We start from the raw sequence: 15,476 nt of genomic DNA, 5'->3' as shown, positions 1-15,476 counted from the left end.
ATCCAGAAAGACTGCATTCTCAGATTGGTGACTAAAGTTAGGCTGGTAGGACAGAGAGGGACTCACTTCAGACCTGCAGGCCTCCAGCTGCACAGGTTGTCCCCTTCCTTGTCGAATTCTCACCTAACAGGCACACAACAGGCCAAGCTCTTTATATCCTGATCATGGAGGACTTGGCAGGTGACAAATGCTAATTTCTGAGGTTCAGGGGAGGTGCTTCGCATTATATCTTTCTGAAGACAAGATCCAGACATAGACAAGATCCCCATAGGATGGGGAGGCCCTGAAGACACTACATATTTAATAGTGCTTTGCTGCATTTACTGATTGCCGGGACTTGCCTAGCAGTCTGGTGGTTAAGACTGCATGCCCCCCAGTGCAGGGGGACTGGGTTCAATCCCTGGCCAGGGAATTAAGATCCCACATGCTTCACAGTGCAGCCAAAAAATAAAAACAACTTTTAAAAAGAACTAACTGCTGCCATACTCATGGAAATTAATGTGATGTCAAGAGTTCGAGGCCCCATTTGTCAGATTAAGCACACACTTAAGAAATGAACAAAGCAGGACAGTAAAACTATTTTACTTTTTCATAATTGGTATTAGAATTCTAAAGCTAAGCTGCCTAATATGACAGCCCCTAGCCACATGTGATCATTTCATTTTAAATTAATTAAAATTAACTAAAATGAAACATCCAGTTCCCCAGTAACACAGCACATTCTAAATGCTCAGTAGCCACACAAGCACTGTTATAAAACATTTCACTTATCATGGAAAAGCTATAAAAACTTGGCTGAATTCCCTTACATTTGACATTGTTTTACCTTTGCATTACACATTTTGGGAGCAGGTGGGAGAACCATAATACTTTCAGTGACTGGAGACCTCTAAAGAATTTAATGTGACTTGAGCCAGCAGCCTCCGTTACCAGCATTTATACCTTTGATCGCGCCTCCACGTACCTCATCAAAAAGCCATTGCCCTGGACAGTCACACGCGAGCACCTCGAATCCGCTAGATTAAACTGGAAACCAGCCCCTCAGATGGTCTCCTAGCAACAGAGACGCGACCCCGCCCCTTCCCCTGCCGAGCCTCTCCTACCTTATTGGCCTGGAGGGGGCGGGACCGGGAGTCAAGTGTCCAATAGGAGGGGAGCGGAGGAGGGCGTCCTGGCCGCGTCCCCGTCGCCCGGGAAACCGCGGCATCCTGGTTCGCGCGCGATGCCGAGCGCGGAGGAGCGGGCCGCGCAGGCTGAGGACAACGCGGACTGGGAGCCCGGTGCCGACCCAAGGCTGCGACTCCTGGGGGCCTATGTGGCCCGGAGCCTGCGGCCGCCCGCGGGCGCCTGGGAGCGCTGCGCAAGCTCGGCCGATGCGGGGCAGCTGCTGCACGCCTTCCTGGGACAGGGGGCCGCGGAGGGGCCGCGACCGCTGCTGGTGGTGCGGCCCGGGCCTGGGGGCCTGGCGGTGCGCATGGGGCTGGACGCGGGACCTGAGGCCGGCCCGCCTCGGGCTAAGGGGCTTTTTTTCCTGCGCACCAGGCCTGAGCCTCCAGGCCCCGATAGCCTCCGAGGGGCAGTGCTGTGCGGGGACCTGCCCGCCGCGCCGCTGGAGCATCTGGCCGCGCTCTTCTCTGAGGTGAGAGTAGGCCCACCGCCCCGCGCCGGCCGCCGCTGGGGAGGGGGACGGGAGCAGGGGGCGGGGAAGGGGCGGGGCCGGAGAACCGGGGTGGGGCCTCGAGAGCCATAGGGAGCGGAGTTTGAGCAGCCGCGAGTAAAATGAGATGGGCGGGGCGATGTTGGAGGGGCGGAGCTGGCGGGAAACTAGGACCCTGGGCTGAGCTTGAAATGGAAGCTGGGGGAAATCTGAGCCGGGGTCGTGTCAGAGTCTGGATGTCAGGGAGCTTGCTTCATTCCTGGTCTGGATTCAGGCCAAAGTCAAGGGGAGGCTAGAGTCGGAAGAGAGCCTGGGTCCTGACCTCTTTTTGAGACGGTATCTCTGAATCCCCCCTATGTAAACTGGCATCGCAAATGATAGGGAATACTAGACCCAGGGGCATCTCCTATGGATGAAGGAAAAGAGTTAAAAAGAAGAGGTGGTTTGGTTTTGATTTTCATCTCATTCATGAACCGGAGGTCGGCCCTGTGCCCAGGTAAGCAGCTGGGACATCAGTATATGAAATGCCCAGCAGGCATTTGGACGGGTCCACCTGGAGCACAGGGGAGGAGGAGCTCCAGGGATTGGATTACAAGGGCTTCGGTGGCACCAGAGCAGAAGACTCGAGAGGGCAGGGGTGCCTGGGAAAGACTTTGGGACATTTAGAACTTTCTGGAATGTGAGTAAAAGCTTTCCTGGAAGTGAAGTGGATGTGCCTCTGGAGGCTTGATCCCCTGCTATATCACGTTCCCTGTGATAGGTACTGTGGGGAGCACCAAAGAAATACGACAAGATCCCATCTGTGGACGTCATCATATATATAAAATATTTAAAGCTAGTAGACGTCCCAGGTGGCAGTGGTGAAGAAGCCAACTGCCCCTGTAGGAGCTGTGGGTTCAGTCTTGATCAGGACGATCCCCTGGAGAAGGAAACGCCAACCCACTCCAGTACTCTTGCCTGGAGAATCCCATGGACAGAGGAGCCTGCCAGACTGCAGTCCATGGGATGGAAAAGGGTCGGACACAACTGAACAACTAAGCGGGTGCGTGCACGCGTATACACACACACACACAAAGTTGGCCTCGGTGCTTGAACTGGGTACTAGAGGCTCTCTGCTACATCAGGTGTTGGGCCTTTGGTTGCTCCATTAGGAAGCTGTGGGGAGCAAGAGTTCCAGGAAAGGGTCACAGATGACCGAGGAGCTCAAGGAGACTTGGGGAAACTACATTGTTCAGTAGATATGGGAGTATTTCAATATTTTCTTAACCCAATGGCTTTATTGTTGTTTGTTTTCTGAACATTATCCATCCCTGTAGGAATCCAACCCCTCTTGAACAGTGATGATGGAAAGACGTGCATGAAAATGAATTCACCGTTACCAAAGGGGAAATGGAGGAGGGATAAATTAGGAGTTTGGGATTAACAGATTAACTATATAATATATATATATATATAATGGATAACCACCAGGGACCTAATGTATGGCACATGGAACTATACTCAATATCTTATAATAACCTATAATGGAGAAGAATCTAAAAAAGAATATATATATATGTATATATATATATATATATATATACACATATATATATATATATATATGTATAGGCTTCCCAGGTGGTGCTAGTGGTAAAGAACCTGCTTACACACACACACACACACACACACATCACTTTGCACACACACACACACACACACACACACACTTTGCTGTATACCAGAACAGAAACTAAAACAATATTGCAAGTCAACCTGGGTTTGTATAACAGACAGATGCATGTGGTCTGAGAGCCCTGCTTCACCTCCATTGCTGAACTGGCTCCTGAACAAGGAAAAGGATTAGGATAAACAGAGAGCAGGGTAACCTGAACAAAGGTTCAACGATGGAGCTACACCCAATGTATGTAGAGGACAGCGGGTCATGGCCAAGGAAATGCAGTCCAACCAGAAAAAGTAATTTTAAGATACTTCAGACTCTTAGGGACTTGCCTGGCGGTTCAGTGGTTAAGACACCATGCTTCCAGTGCAGGCAGCACGGGCTCCATCCCTGCTTGGTGAACAAAGATCTCCCATGCCACACAGCATGGCCAAAAAGTAAAACAAAATAAAATACTTCAGACTCTTAAATGTTTGAGAATTTTTGTTGGTAAACTGAAAGAGGCTGGAAACAATGTTCATCCGTGAGGTACTGGGTGAACAAATTAAGGTCCGTCTATAATTAAAGGGAATGATATGAGACAGCCCTTAATTTTCTCTTTATTGTGAAAAAGAACATTAAATTCACTCTCACAACAATTTCCAAGTGTACAGTACAATAAGTTAACCTCGTGCCCATCACTGTGCAACAAATCTCCATCACCCACCAATCGTGCATGGCCAAAAATCTCCAACCAAGAGTAACTCCCACCTCCCCTACTCTCAGCCCCTGGCAGCCACATTCTATTTTCTGTGTCTGTTAACTCAACCTCTCCAGGTTCCTGACAGAAGTGGAATCAAGTAGTATTTGTTCTTATCTGACTGGTTATTTCACTCTGCAGACTGTCTTCCAGGAGGTTCATTCTCAAGGTAGCACTGTGATGGACTTGCCTTCCTTTTTAAAGCTGAGACGTATCCCATTGTATGTATATATACATTTTCTTTATCCCCTTCATCCATGGATGGACAGTTAGGTTCCTTTCACCTCCTGGCTATTGTAGATAAAGCTAAGATTTAAGATAAGTTTTTAAAGGTGCAGAAAGGTATGCTACCATTTCTGCCAAAAAGAGAAGGGAGGGAGGGAAGAAAAAACCTTCATTTAGAGAGTAATCCCTAGGCGGGAGGAAATGGGTGACAGAGGGAGGTACAGGGGTAGACTGAAGACTTGATTTCTACTGTAAAGCTTTTGTACTTAAAAAAATTTGCACCATGTAAATGTGTTACCTGTTTTTAAAAATCTAAATAAAATAATATATTTTTTAAAATATCTCAGGACTTTACTTGAATTTCTCAAAACCTCTTAACAGCAGCCCCTGGCCATACAACCCACCCCTGTCCAGTCCACTTCTTTCACACTCCCCAAAGCGGATCCAGGGCTAATTCAGGATCTTGCTCATCTCAGTCTCCCGAGCCCCTTCTCCCCTCCCAGCTGTCCTGCCCACTCTCATCTCCACCTTTGGCTATGAGCTCCCCTCTCCTAATACCTTCCCATAAAACTGCACTAAAGCCAAAATGTCCCCAAGCCATAAACTGTAACTTTGTTTTTGCCCCATTACACCAATACAAGGTAAAAAGCAAATAACATCCAGGAAGCGTTTGGAGAAAGAAGTGAGGGAATATGGTAACCAGCCCTCCTGCTCCCTTTTTTCCTCCTCTCTGACCCTTTATTCACTGCAGCCAACCAGGTTTCGTTTCCTAGGGCTCTGGGGCTCGGATACTGTGTTGGAAGTTTGCGGTTTTGGAGAGGGAGTGGGTGTCCAGTCCGGTGGACCTCCAACTGGGTCATTCCCTTGTCCAGTGCCGGCTAGTGCCAAGTAAAGGAAAACAGGTTCAGCAGAAGTGGGAGAGGTACAACTCTGAAAAAGCCCACTTTCTCTCCAGGTGGGGAGTGGGGTGTCGCTGGCGCAGGGTGGACGGCGAGGGCGGGGCTGAGTGGGAGGAGCAAGCATGCGCAGAGTCTCCTGCATGGTAGATGCATAGTGGATGGTCGCCCTTGGCCATTTTGGACTTTCCTGGTTCCAGTAGTTTCTGTACTTTTCTCCTGGCCATTTTTGGAGATTCTGCCTTAGTTCCTGTTAACTCATTGTTGACTGGGGGGTTTTTGAAGAAACTAATGCCCGTAGCCAGCAATTTTTATTTCAGCAGGCTAAAAATTAATTCTGTCATTTTACTAACTCTCTGTGGGTTACTATATTCAGTACAGGCATACCTGTAAAGTCTTCTAATTTTTAATGTTGTCTTCAGTCCACTGTTCTGTAGAAGCAAAGGAGCGTCCTCCAGCACCGTGAGTTTCATTGTTACTTTCAGTATCAATCACTAAGGTTTTCTGTTGGTCTAATATTCACATCGTGTGAATCAGAACTATATTCTGAAGAACTGCTATTTTCAGAGACACTATTATATATGTCGCTCATATAGTCAGGGAACGTATATGCATAAAATTCACCGAAAAAAATTCCTCTTCACTAAAAATTTCGCCATGTGCCATCTTTGAAAATTTCATTTAGAATATACACAGGATTGGAACAACGAACTAACAGAGCAAAATGTGAATAATAACGACATTCATAAGTTGTATCATGAACCCTTAATTTTAAGCTCTAACATTCACTCGGTGATGTTAATTGTATCACTCTCTAAAAACATACTGATAGGTTTTCGGTCAATAACGTTTGGGTAACAAAAGACATATTAATACGTCTCTAGTCAGTAATGGCACCATTTCTTTCCCCAGGGGTTCTTCCTGGACCAGGGATCCAGGAGAAGGCAATGGCACCCCACTCCAGTATTCTTGCCTGGAAAATCCCATGGATGGAGGAGCCTGGTAGGCTGCAGTCCATGGGGTCGCTAGGAGTCGGACACGACTGAGCGACTTCACTTTCACTTTTCACTTTCATGCATTGGAGAAGGAACTGGCAACCCACTCCAGTGTTCTTGCCTGGAGAATCCCAGGGACGGGGGAGCCTGGTGGGCTGCTGTCTATTGGGTCACACAGAGTCGGACACGACTGAAGCGACTTAGCGGCAGCAGCAGCAGTCAGTAATGTGTTAAGCAAGTACAGCTGTAGATGAATGGATTGGGAGCCAGAAAGGGGAGGCTATAGGTTGGTTTTCTGTAGAAGTGAAGGTCTGATCTCCCATGGTCTCAGCCTGCAATGATTTGGAGCAGGGCTTGCATTCCCAGCCAGAGCCTGGGCTGGGTTGTGGCGGTGAAAGCCCCAGTGGTCAGTGACAAGGGCCCTGGCCCTCTGACTTTGCAGAAAAGAATTCCCCAAAGACCGTAAGTAGTGAAGCAACTAAAGTATTTACTATTCCTGGAAGTACATAGTGATTAATCATATGATTAAAAATGTCATTTCAAATCAAAAAAAAAAAAAGAGGAAAAGAGTACAGTGCATGTGGATAGACACACTGGTGGACTCAGGGAGAGAGTCACTGAGTCACACCCTCATGGCAGTTTGAATTAACTTTTATGGGATATTTCTTCCAGGTTTCCCTTGGCCAGTCATTTTGATTTGCCTGGTTCACTGCCCATATTTGGTTTATCTCAGGATCCTCTCAGGTGTGTCCAAGCATCCCTTAGCCAAGATGGATTTTAGCGAACAGGCATCTGGGTAAAACATCCCTTGGAATAACTCCCCTTTGGGATCGAAGGAGCCTTTTCTGTGCATGTGAGGTCTGGGAAGTTGCCTGACTTCCAGAACAAGAAATGTGTGATCTGTGCAGGGTCCAGCCTCCTCCCTTAATTGCCCTGCTGTCCTCATCTTGGAGTTTCAGTCCACAGGAAATAAATCTCTAATGGCTTTATCCCAACTCCCCCAGGGCAGTGAGTGGGGAGCATCTGCCTTCTGCCTCAGGTCCTTTTCCCGAGACAGGAGCATGGATTAGGAGTCTAGGTTCCAATCCTTGTTCTGTCAAGTTTCTGCAGTGTGATGTGAGCTCCCCTCTGTCAGAATCAACACACCTTGCAGGCTTGTCGTGAAATTAAAAATAATTTATCAAGACACTTGAAACAGAGTATGTTAGCATCCCTAAATCCAAGCTCATACTCCTTGTCACACGGCAGGCTGATAAATCGAGAGAGGAGACACTGGAGCAAGGAATGGTGACTCTATTAGAAAGCTGGCAGTTTGAGACAATGGACCGGCAGAACTGTCTTTTCCGAGGGAGAATTTAGGCTTCTTTCTACTAAAAGGGGAGGGAGTGTGGCTGTTCATTGAAAATTTCTTGGTGCCTGAATCCTTTATTCTTGCAGATGTCCAAGTGGGTCTGGTCACATTGTAAGCCTCCAGCTGGAGAATTATTATTCTCTGTTCTGCAATTTCTTATTATACCTTGAAAGGTCAGGCTTGGGATGCAGAGCCTTGTGAATGGACTGTCATGTGTATTTCTGGCTGTGGGCAACATCCTTTTATTGATACAAAGAGGCAGAGCCAACATGACTAAGACAGGCAACAGAGTACAAAGATAGAGTAAAAGGAACTGATGCCACGTAGAGTCAGGTTTCTTCTCTGTTACATTGGGCTTCCCAGGTGGTGCTAGGGGTAAAGAATCTGCCTGCCAATGCAAGAGAGGCAAGAGACGTGCATTTAATCCTTGGGTCAGGAAGATCCCCTGGAGAAGGAAATGGCAACCCGCTCCAGGATTCTTGCCTGGGAAATCCTCTGTCCAAGGGATTTTCCTCTGTGGGAAAGACTGGTGTCTCAAAGAGTTAGATGTGACTGAAAACAAGTTGCTACATTAGTTGTAGGTTTTCCTTACAAATGACAAGAATTATTGTCACTCTACATCCCACTTAAAAGCTTCCTCACTTCTCTGACCCCTCCTTGTCACCTGCTCTAACCCAAACTCATCTCTTCCCAAGGATTCATCCCTTCTACCTCTGAGCCTGGAGGTGGGACAGGTAACCTTGCTCCTACTTGTTGCTTCTAGATTTAAGTCAAAAAATATCCAGCTTGAAGCTGATGCCACTAGACAAAGCTACCGCCTCCCCCCATTGCTGTGTCAAAAACTAATGGGACTGCCTTCATTTCCCCATGATTGGGCTCCTACTGTGACTTTCCGCAGCTTTGCTCCTGTATTAACATGTGGCTACTACTACTATTCCTAAGTCGCTTCAGTCGTGTCCAACTCTGTGTGACCCCATAGATGGTAGCCCACCAGGCTCCCCCGTCCCTGGGATTCTCCAGGCAAGAACATGTGGCTATATCAATGGATATCGGGCTTCCCTGGTGGCTCAGTGGTAAGGAATCTGCCTGCCATGGCAGGAGATGAGGGTTTGATCCCTGGTCCAGGAAGAATCCCTGGAGAAGGAAATGGCAGCCCACTCCAGTATTCTTGCCTGGAAAATCCCATGGACAGAGGAGCCTGGTGGGCTACAGTTTATGGGTCAAAAGAAGAGTTGGACATGACTTAGCAACTGAGCTCACGTGCATGCGCACGCACACACACACGTACACACACACACACATATTACCGAAATACTGATATAACAAAATATAGTAATAAAGTCTAAACTGGCAATAAAATAAGTAGATAAAATAAATACATAAATAGAATGGCCTCTGAGACCACCTGTAGACAGAAGATCATGCTTACCTGCATGTGTCCTGCTTTTTTTTTTTTTGCCTCTTGGCCTTTGTGACAATTTCAATCACTCATATTCACCCTGTGATGAGGAAGGGATTCTTGCCCTAGGGTTCTGGACATGGCTGAACACACAACACTGGACAGATGAGACTGCTCACAGGTAATTGTCAGAGATACAGTCCAGAGGAGGAGGGCCCTGGGCCAGGCAGGGCCACGTAGGGATTGTGTGTGGGGACAGAGTGAACAACCAGGATGTGTGGGAGACAAGCTTTGTACTCTCCAGAGGGTGTGGGGCCCACTGGTTCCTGGGGGAGGATGGGATTGGCTTGAGGGAATATTCTTTTGGCTGGCAAGGAACCGAAGCCCACTCCCCAGGGATGAGAAGCAGACATGCCTGGTGCCCTTGATAAACAGGGATGTTGGATGAGGGACCTTCTCTGCAGGAGCAGAGTGGGTAGGGAAACTTGTGACTGGTTATTGAAGCTGCCCCCCACCCCTACCCCCATTTTTACCAGATGTCAAGGCAGTATATAATGTTTATTTCATAATGTTAGGTATTAGCTGTTAGGTCTTACCAGACAGGGAGACCTGCAAAAGGTTGTACATAGCTCTCTCGACCTTTCTCAGAATAGTCTTCCTTTTTTTAAAAAAAATTTTATTTTGTATTGCGGTATTATAGCTGATCAGGGCTTCCCTGATAGCTCAGTTGGTAAAGAAACCACCTGCAATGCAGGAGACCCCGGTTCCATTCCTGGGTCAGGAAAATCCCCTGGAGAAGGGAAAGGCTACCCACTCCAGTATTCTTGGACTTCCCTTGTGGCTCAGCTGGTAAAGAAACCGCCTGCAATGCAGGAGACCTGGGTTGGGAAGATCTCCCAGAGAAGGGAAAGGCTACCCACTCCAGTATTCTGGACTAAAGAGTTGCATGGAGTGTATAGTCCATGGGGTCGAAAAAAGTCAGGCACGACTGAGCAACTTTCACTTCATAACTGATCAACTGCTGAAGCTGAAGTTCCAATATTCTGACGACCTGATGTGAAGAGCCAACTCATTGGAAAAGACCCGGATGCTGGGAAAGATTGAAGGAAAAAGGAGAAGAGAGAGGCAGAGGATGAGATGGTTGGATGGCATCACTGACTTAATGGATGTGAATCTGACCTAACTCCAAGAGCTAGTGAAGGACTGATTAACAATATTGTGATCGTTTCAGGTGGATGGCAAAGGGACTCAGCCATACATATACATGTATCCATTCTCCCTCAAGCTCCCCTCCCATCCAGGCTGCCAGGTAACATTGAGCAGCGTTCCCTGTGCTACACAGTAGGTCCTTGTCCGTGGTTATTGTTTAGTTGCTAAGTTGTGTCCAACCCTTTTGACCCCATGGACTGTAGCCTGCCAGTCTCCTCTATACATAGGATTTCCCAGGCAAGAATACTGTAGTGAGTTGCCATTTCCTTCTCCAGGGGATCTTCCTGAGGCAGGGATCAAACCTGTGTCTCCTACTTGGCAGGCAGATTCTTTACCACTGAGCCACCTGGGAAGCCCCTTTGTTGATTATCCCTTCTAAATATAGGAGTGTGTACACATTGATCCCAAACTGCCCAACTTCCCCCTGAGAATAGTCTTTCTTTAGGGTTTCAGAAGTTGCCCACCTTTGTTTCCTGTGCACATCTGTTCCAGGTTGTCATCCCTGTCCTGGCCAATGAGAAGAACCACCTAGACTGGCCCCACGTGGTTTGTCAAGATGTCCAGCGGCATGCCTACAGCCTCCAGGGTGACCTTCTGGTTCTCCTTGAGCAAGCGAAGGGAAAAACCCTGCTGCCCCTTCCAGTCGGCTCAGAAAACATGGGCTCTGAGGGTTCGGAAATCGAGGCCGCGTAAGTACCGCCAGGCTGGCCATATGGGCCTCGGAGATAGGGGAGATGCCGGTTTATCTGAATGTTTTCTCTACGACTTTTCTGTCCCTGACTCTGTCTCCTTCTTCTGCACATGGCCCACTGTTGGCCAGCATCCTCAGACTGTGTGTTCCATGCTGATTACCACCCTCGCCCCAGTACCCCCATCCAAGTCTCTCAAGGCTATCACGGCAACATGGCCTTCTTTCCGCTCAGAACTGTCTGAAGACTGAGAGCAGCCACACTGATTCCAGCATTTCCCTTATCAGGACAGTGTCTCATCATTGGCAGAGACCCAGGTCCAGTCTGGGAGACAGCACGCCTCTTCCCAGCATTTACTCAGCACATCATGTCTCTGTCCAGACCCTCTACCAGCAGCAGCTGGAGAGTGTTTTCAGGTCCTGGGGACTTTTTTTTTCCCCAAGTAGAAACAAATCAGCTTTGTTGAAGCTTGAGGTCCTTGCCTTCTGTGACTAGAGAGGCATTAAACCCTATGGCTCTTCTCCTTATAGGAGTGATACCCACTGTCAGCTTCCACTTACCATTCCAGCCCTCAGCTATCTTTGCTTCTGTCCTGTGGGGATTTTCTTCTTTTTCTTCAGAGTCAGGCTATGTACCTAAAATAATATGTATATTTTTAAATTGTCTTCTAGTAAGCATTCTATATGTTTGTGGCAACAGGCTACTTTCCTTCATGAGTACAGTCTGCCACATTGCTGGGACTTTCCAAACGTATTGTCTATTCAGGGCCCATGATTTGATCTGCAGAATGAGTATTGCTTGGGATAGAAATATACTTTACAGTGAGTTTTTTCATGTTGGAAGTAATTTGCTATGTATATAATTTGAGGCAATCCCAGTTAACTGGAAAACTTATTGTGGCTTCATAAAAATATACAATTTTCAAAATAAATACTTTCAAACGACCCTTCTGTTCCTGTTCTCTTTGAATATAACAACATTCAGTGTGAATGTATAATCGTTGTGGTGTTTGTCTCCCTTTGTTCAAATTTGATAATTTCCCAAGAGGCTGGATCGTATTACTGGGAGGTGCGTATCTTCTGCCTTTAATATCATCCCTAATCACTTGTGCCATATCATGGCTCAGAAAATATGAACTTAATTAAATGAAGCAAAGGTGGGTTTCTGGCATGAAAAATGCGAATGACAGATTCTTTCTCACCTGTGTCCTGTGTTCTCGGCATGCCTGTGTGTGTGCTAAGTCACTTCAGCAGTGTCCAACTCTTTGCGACGCCATGGACTGTAGCCCTCCAGGCTCCTCTGTCCGTGGGAGTCTCCAGGCAAGAATAGTGGAGTGGGGTTGCTGTGCCCTCCTCTAGGGGATCTTCCCCACCCAGGGACTGAACCCCTGTCTCTTACATCTCCTGCCTTGGCGGTGGGTTCTTTACCACTAGTGCCATGAACAACTGTCAGTTCAGACTGTATGAAAAGGCAACCAGGATGTATTTTTTATTTTTAATCCTTTCCAAACATCTCTAGTTAGTTTATTTAAAAGATGTATGAGGGAGAACACATGGGAATTCCATTCTTCACTGGAGAAGTGAAGACAAAGGGTTGTAATGTTCAGACATGTGACAGGTTGCCTGATGGAGGAGGAAGTAACCTGTTTCTTCTTGCTGAGTCAGCCAGAACTGAGATCAGATGAGGGACCGGCAGGGAGATGAACCTGGTCCTGGGTAGAGACAAACTCTTTCCCAAGGACAGCTGATCTTCCCAAAGAATGCACTGCCTCATCAAGCAGGGAGCTGGCTGGCATTGGTGGGATTCAGATAAGGGTTGGGGCTTCCCTGGTGGCTCAGATGGTGAAGAATCCGCCTGCAGTATGAGAGACCTGCATTAGTCCCTGGGTCCCGAAGATCCTATAGAGAAGGGAATGGCTACCCAATCCAGTATTCTTGCCTGGAGAATTCCACGGACAGAGGAGCCTGGCGAGGAACAGGACCCCCCTGTCCATGGGGTCACAAAGGGTCGAACATGACTGAAGTGACATAGCACACAGAGTTAAGCTCTTCCCCGCATCCCAGGTGACTTGTTGTCTCTTTTGCAGCTTGGATTCTACGGACAAGTCTGTCATCTACGCCATTGAGTCTGCAGTGATCCAGTGGAGCCACCAAATCCAGCTGGTGCTCAAGAGAGAGTCTTCGCAGCCGCTCCTTCAGGGGGAAAACCCTACCCCAAAGGTGGAACTGGAGTTCTGGAGGACCAGGTGGGCACAGACTGGGACCCTGGGAGCAGATGCCTCACAGTGGAAATGGGCTGGGGGAGGTGGCTACTGAGTCCGGTCCCACCCCCAGGCGTCTCTAATCAGCCCTAGAGCCAACAGCGTAGTGTCATTTGGGTCAAGGCAGCTCTTCTGGGTACTGGGAGGTGACACTTTCGCCACGGTTCAATGGTCACACCTTGTTTCTTAAGCTGCAGTCAGTGTATCTTCTGACGTTTCTTCAAAGGCGCTTTCAGCCACATGTAAAGTTAATGAACTCACTTACACATTTTCTTCTACTTGTCTGCTCCCTCTCCTTGGGCAGTCAATATGCACACTTTTTCTTTTTTTTTTTTGTAGGATTTAGAGAAAGAGAGGGGTTTTGGCAGTACACCGCTGAACACTGTCCCTTAGATTCCAGGCGGTCATTAGGAGGGCTGAAAGTCCATCACCTATGGTGTCCCAGCCCCACAGGTTCCAGAAAGACCTAATTATCCCCCCTCTTCCTCCCCATTTCCCTGCTCCTATTTATCACTGTGCTGATGAATCTTCTCAAAAGGAGACAGACAGACTGATGTGTGAGGGGGGACTGCCCTGTCCTTGCATGTCACGTGACCAGGGATACCAGTAGGGCTCCAGCCCCGTTTGCGTCCCATGCCGAGATGTTCCATCCTCTTGTCTGGTTTCCTGACCACTCTGCTGACCTACTGTGGGGGCCCTTCTCCAGCAGCCTTGCTCTGACAACACTTCTCTCACCCCACCCAAAACCTCACTGTGAGAGCTAATGACCTCCAGCTGCTGAGCATCTGAACTACCAGATGGTCGGCAGTGTTCCCTGCTGTTACCTCCTGCAGCTGCTCCTTTGAACCTGTGTCCAGACTGAGGCTCTTGCCCTTGCTATTCTGGGAACAGAGGCCCCAGCTCTTTGGACTAGAGCATGGCCTCTGCAGAAGCACCCTGAGGCAGACCCCCTCTCTCCGTCTATCTGAAGGCCAGTCATAGCGGCATGACTGTGTTCCCTGACGTTGTTCTGGACTGACGCTTCTCCTGGTGTTGCAGGTGTGAAGATCTGGAATACATTTATAATCAGCTGAGAATGATAAAGAGGAGGGGCATGGTGGGACTTCTGGACAAGCTTCAGAGCAGCTACTTTCCAGCTTTCCAAGCCATGTTCCGAGACATTGGAGCAGGTGAGGATCCACAAGTATTTTCATACACACACTCAACTTTCTTATTTAGTGCCGGATTATCTTCCTCTCTGATTTCAGCAGCTTCCAGTCCTCTCAGCCCTCTGACCTGAGATGGTTTAGCACATCGGCAAGAATACCAAACCTAGAAGCAGGAAAGTAGCCACCCTGTGCTCTATTTGCATTTCCAGAGCTTTGAGACCCTGGCAGAGTCACCTAACCTCTCTGAGGTTTTGCGTGTAATGCATACGCTTGCCGCCTGCTTCCCTGGGCTGCTGGGAGAGGATGTAAGTGTGAGTTCTTTGCTGACTATAAATCATAATCCCTCACCTCTGGAATTCATGTCCTTCCACCCCCAGCTTCTTGGAAAGTCTCTGTTCCATTTCTACCTCCATTCTGCTTTTTCTGTTCCTACTTGTGTCAGATGGGACTGCAGTTTCCTGGTCATCTGAGCACCAGACCAGATCGGCCCTTGTCAAAACTGCAAATCCAGCAGAGTCTATACTTAGAAGTAGGTAAATCCTTTCAGGGCTGCCTCTCCCCTCGTCAGTGCACTTCGCTTCTTTCTCTTCTCCAACCTCCTCCCGGCTCTTGGGTATTGTAGGCCGAAATAAGCTTCTAAAGATGTTTGCAATCTCATGTTATTTAAGGTTAATCTCCGGAGAAGGCACTGACACCCCACTCCAGTACTCTTGCCTGGAAAATCCCATGGATGGAGGAGCCTGGTAGGCTGCAGTCCATGGGGTTGCTAAGAGTCGGACACAACTGAGCGACTTCACTTTCACTTTTCACTTTCATGCTTTGGAGAAGGAAATGGCAACCCACTCCAGTGTTCTTGCCTGGATAATCCCAGGAATGGCGGAGCCTCATGGGCTGCCGTAGACGGGGTCGCACAGAGTCGGACACGACTGAGCGACTTAGCAGCAGCAGCAGCAAGATTAATCTCAGCAGTGATTCTCAAATGCTTTTTCTCTATCAGAGCTCTTTCTTTAAGTGCAATCTCCTGTGTCAGTCCAGAATGTAAAACTTGCCAAGGTATATTTGCTGTGCTGAAGAGGGAGTGTCCTGTGTTCAGAGCCCATTGGTGGATCCCTGTCCCACCTTCTCTTCCTTATGGGGTGGGGTTTGGAAACCATGCAGATGAAGGAATAAAAGTACCGGTGGTGGAGTTTCTGACTTGTGCTTTATAACAGAGAATAGCTGGCTTAAGAAGCTGGTCTCTGAGGTCCT

General features: G+C 48.1%; 1 protein-coding gene across 2 annotated transcripts in view; it reads left to right on the top strand.

Annotated features, from left to right (window-relative positions):
- Window positions 1-1,222: 1,222 nt before the first annotated feature.
- DNAH9 (dynein axonemal heavy chain 9) overlaps window positions 1,223-15,476 on the top strand; it is a 284,846-nt gene continuing 270,592 nt past the window's right edge. The window contains exons 1-4 of one of the 2 annotated variants that reach the window (XM_040243337.1): window positions 1,223-1,639; window positions 10,624-10,820; window positions 12,907-13,065; window positions 14,119-14,249. In XM_040243337.1, coding sequence (XP_040099271.1) covers window positions 1,223-1,639; window positions 10,624-10,820; window positions 12,907-13,065; window positions 14,119-14,249 — 904 coding nt within the window. Of the gene's footprint in view, window positions 1,640-10,623; window positions 10,821-12,906; window positions 13,066-14,118; window positions 14,250-15,476 lie in introns of those variants that run through there. The other variant, XM_040243338.1, reaches the window with a different exon arrangement.

Source organism: Oryx dammah, unplaced genomic scaffold, assembly GCF_014754425.2.
Source record: "Oryx dammah isolate SB20612 unplaced genomic scaffold, SCBI_Odam_1.1 HiC_scaffold_8, whole genome shotgun sequence".
Classification (NCBI taxonomy): Eukaryota; Metazoa; Chordata; class Mammalia; order Artiodactyla; family Bovidae; genus Oryx; species Oryx dammah.
This window is presented reverse-complemented; position numbering and strand designations above follow the sequence as displayed.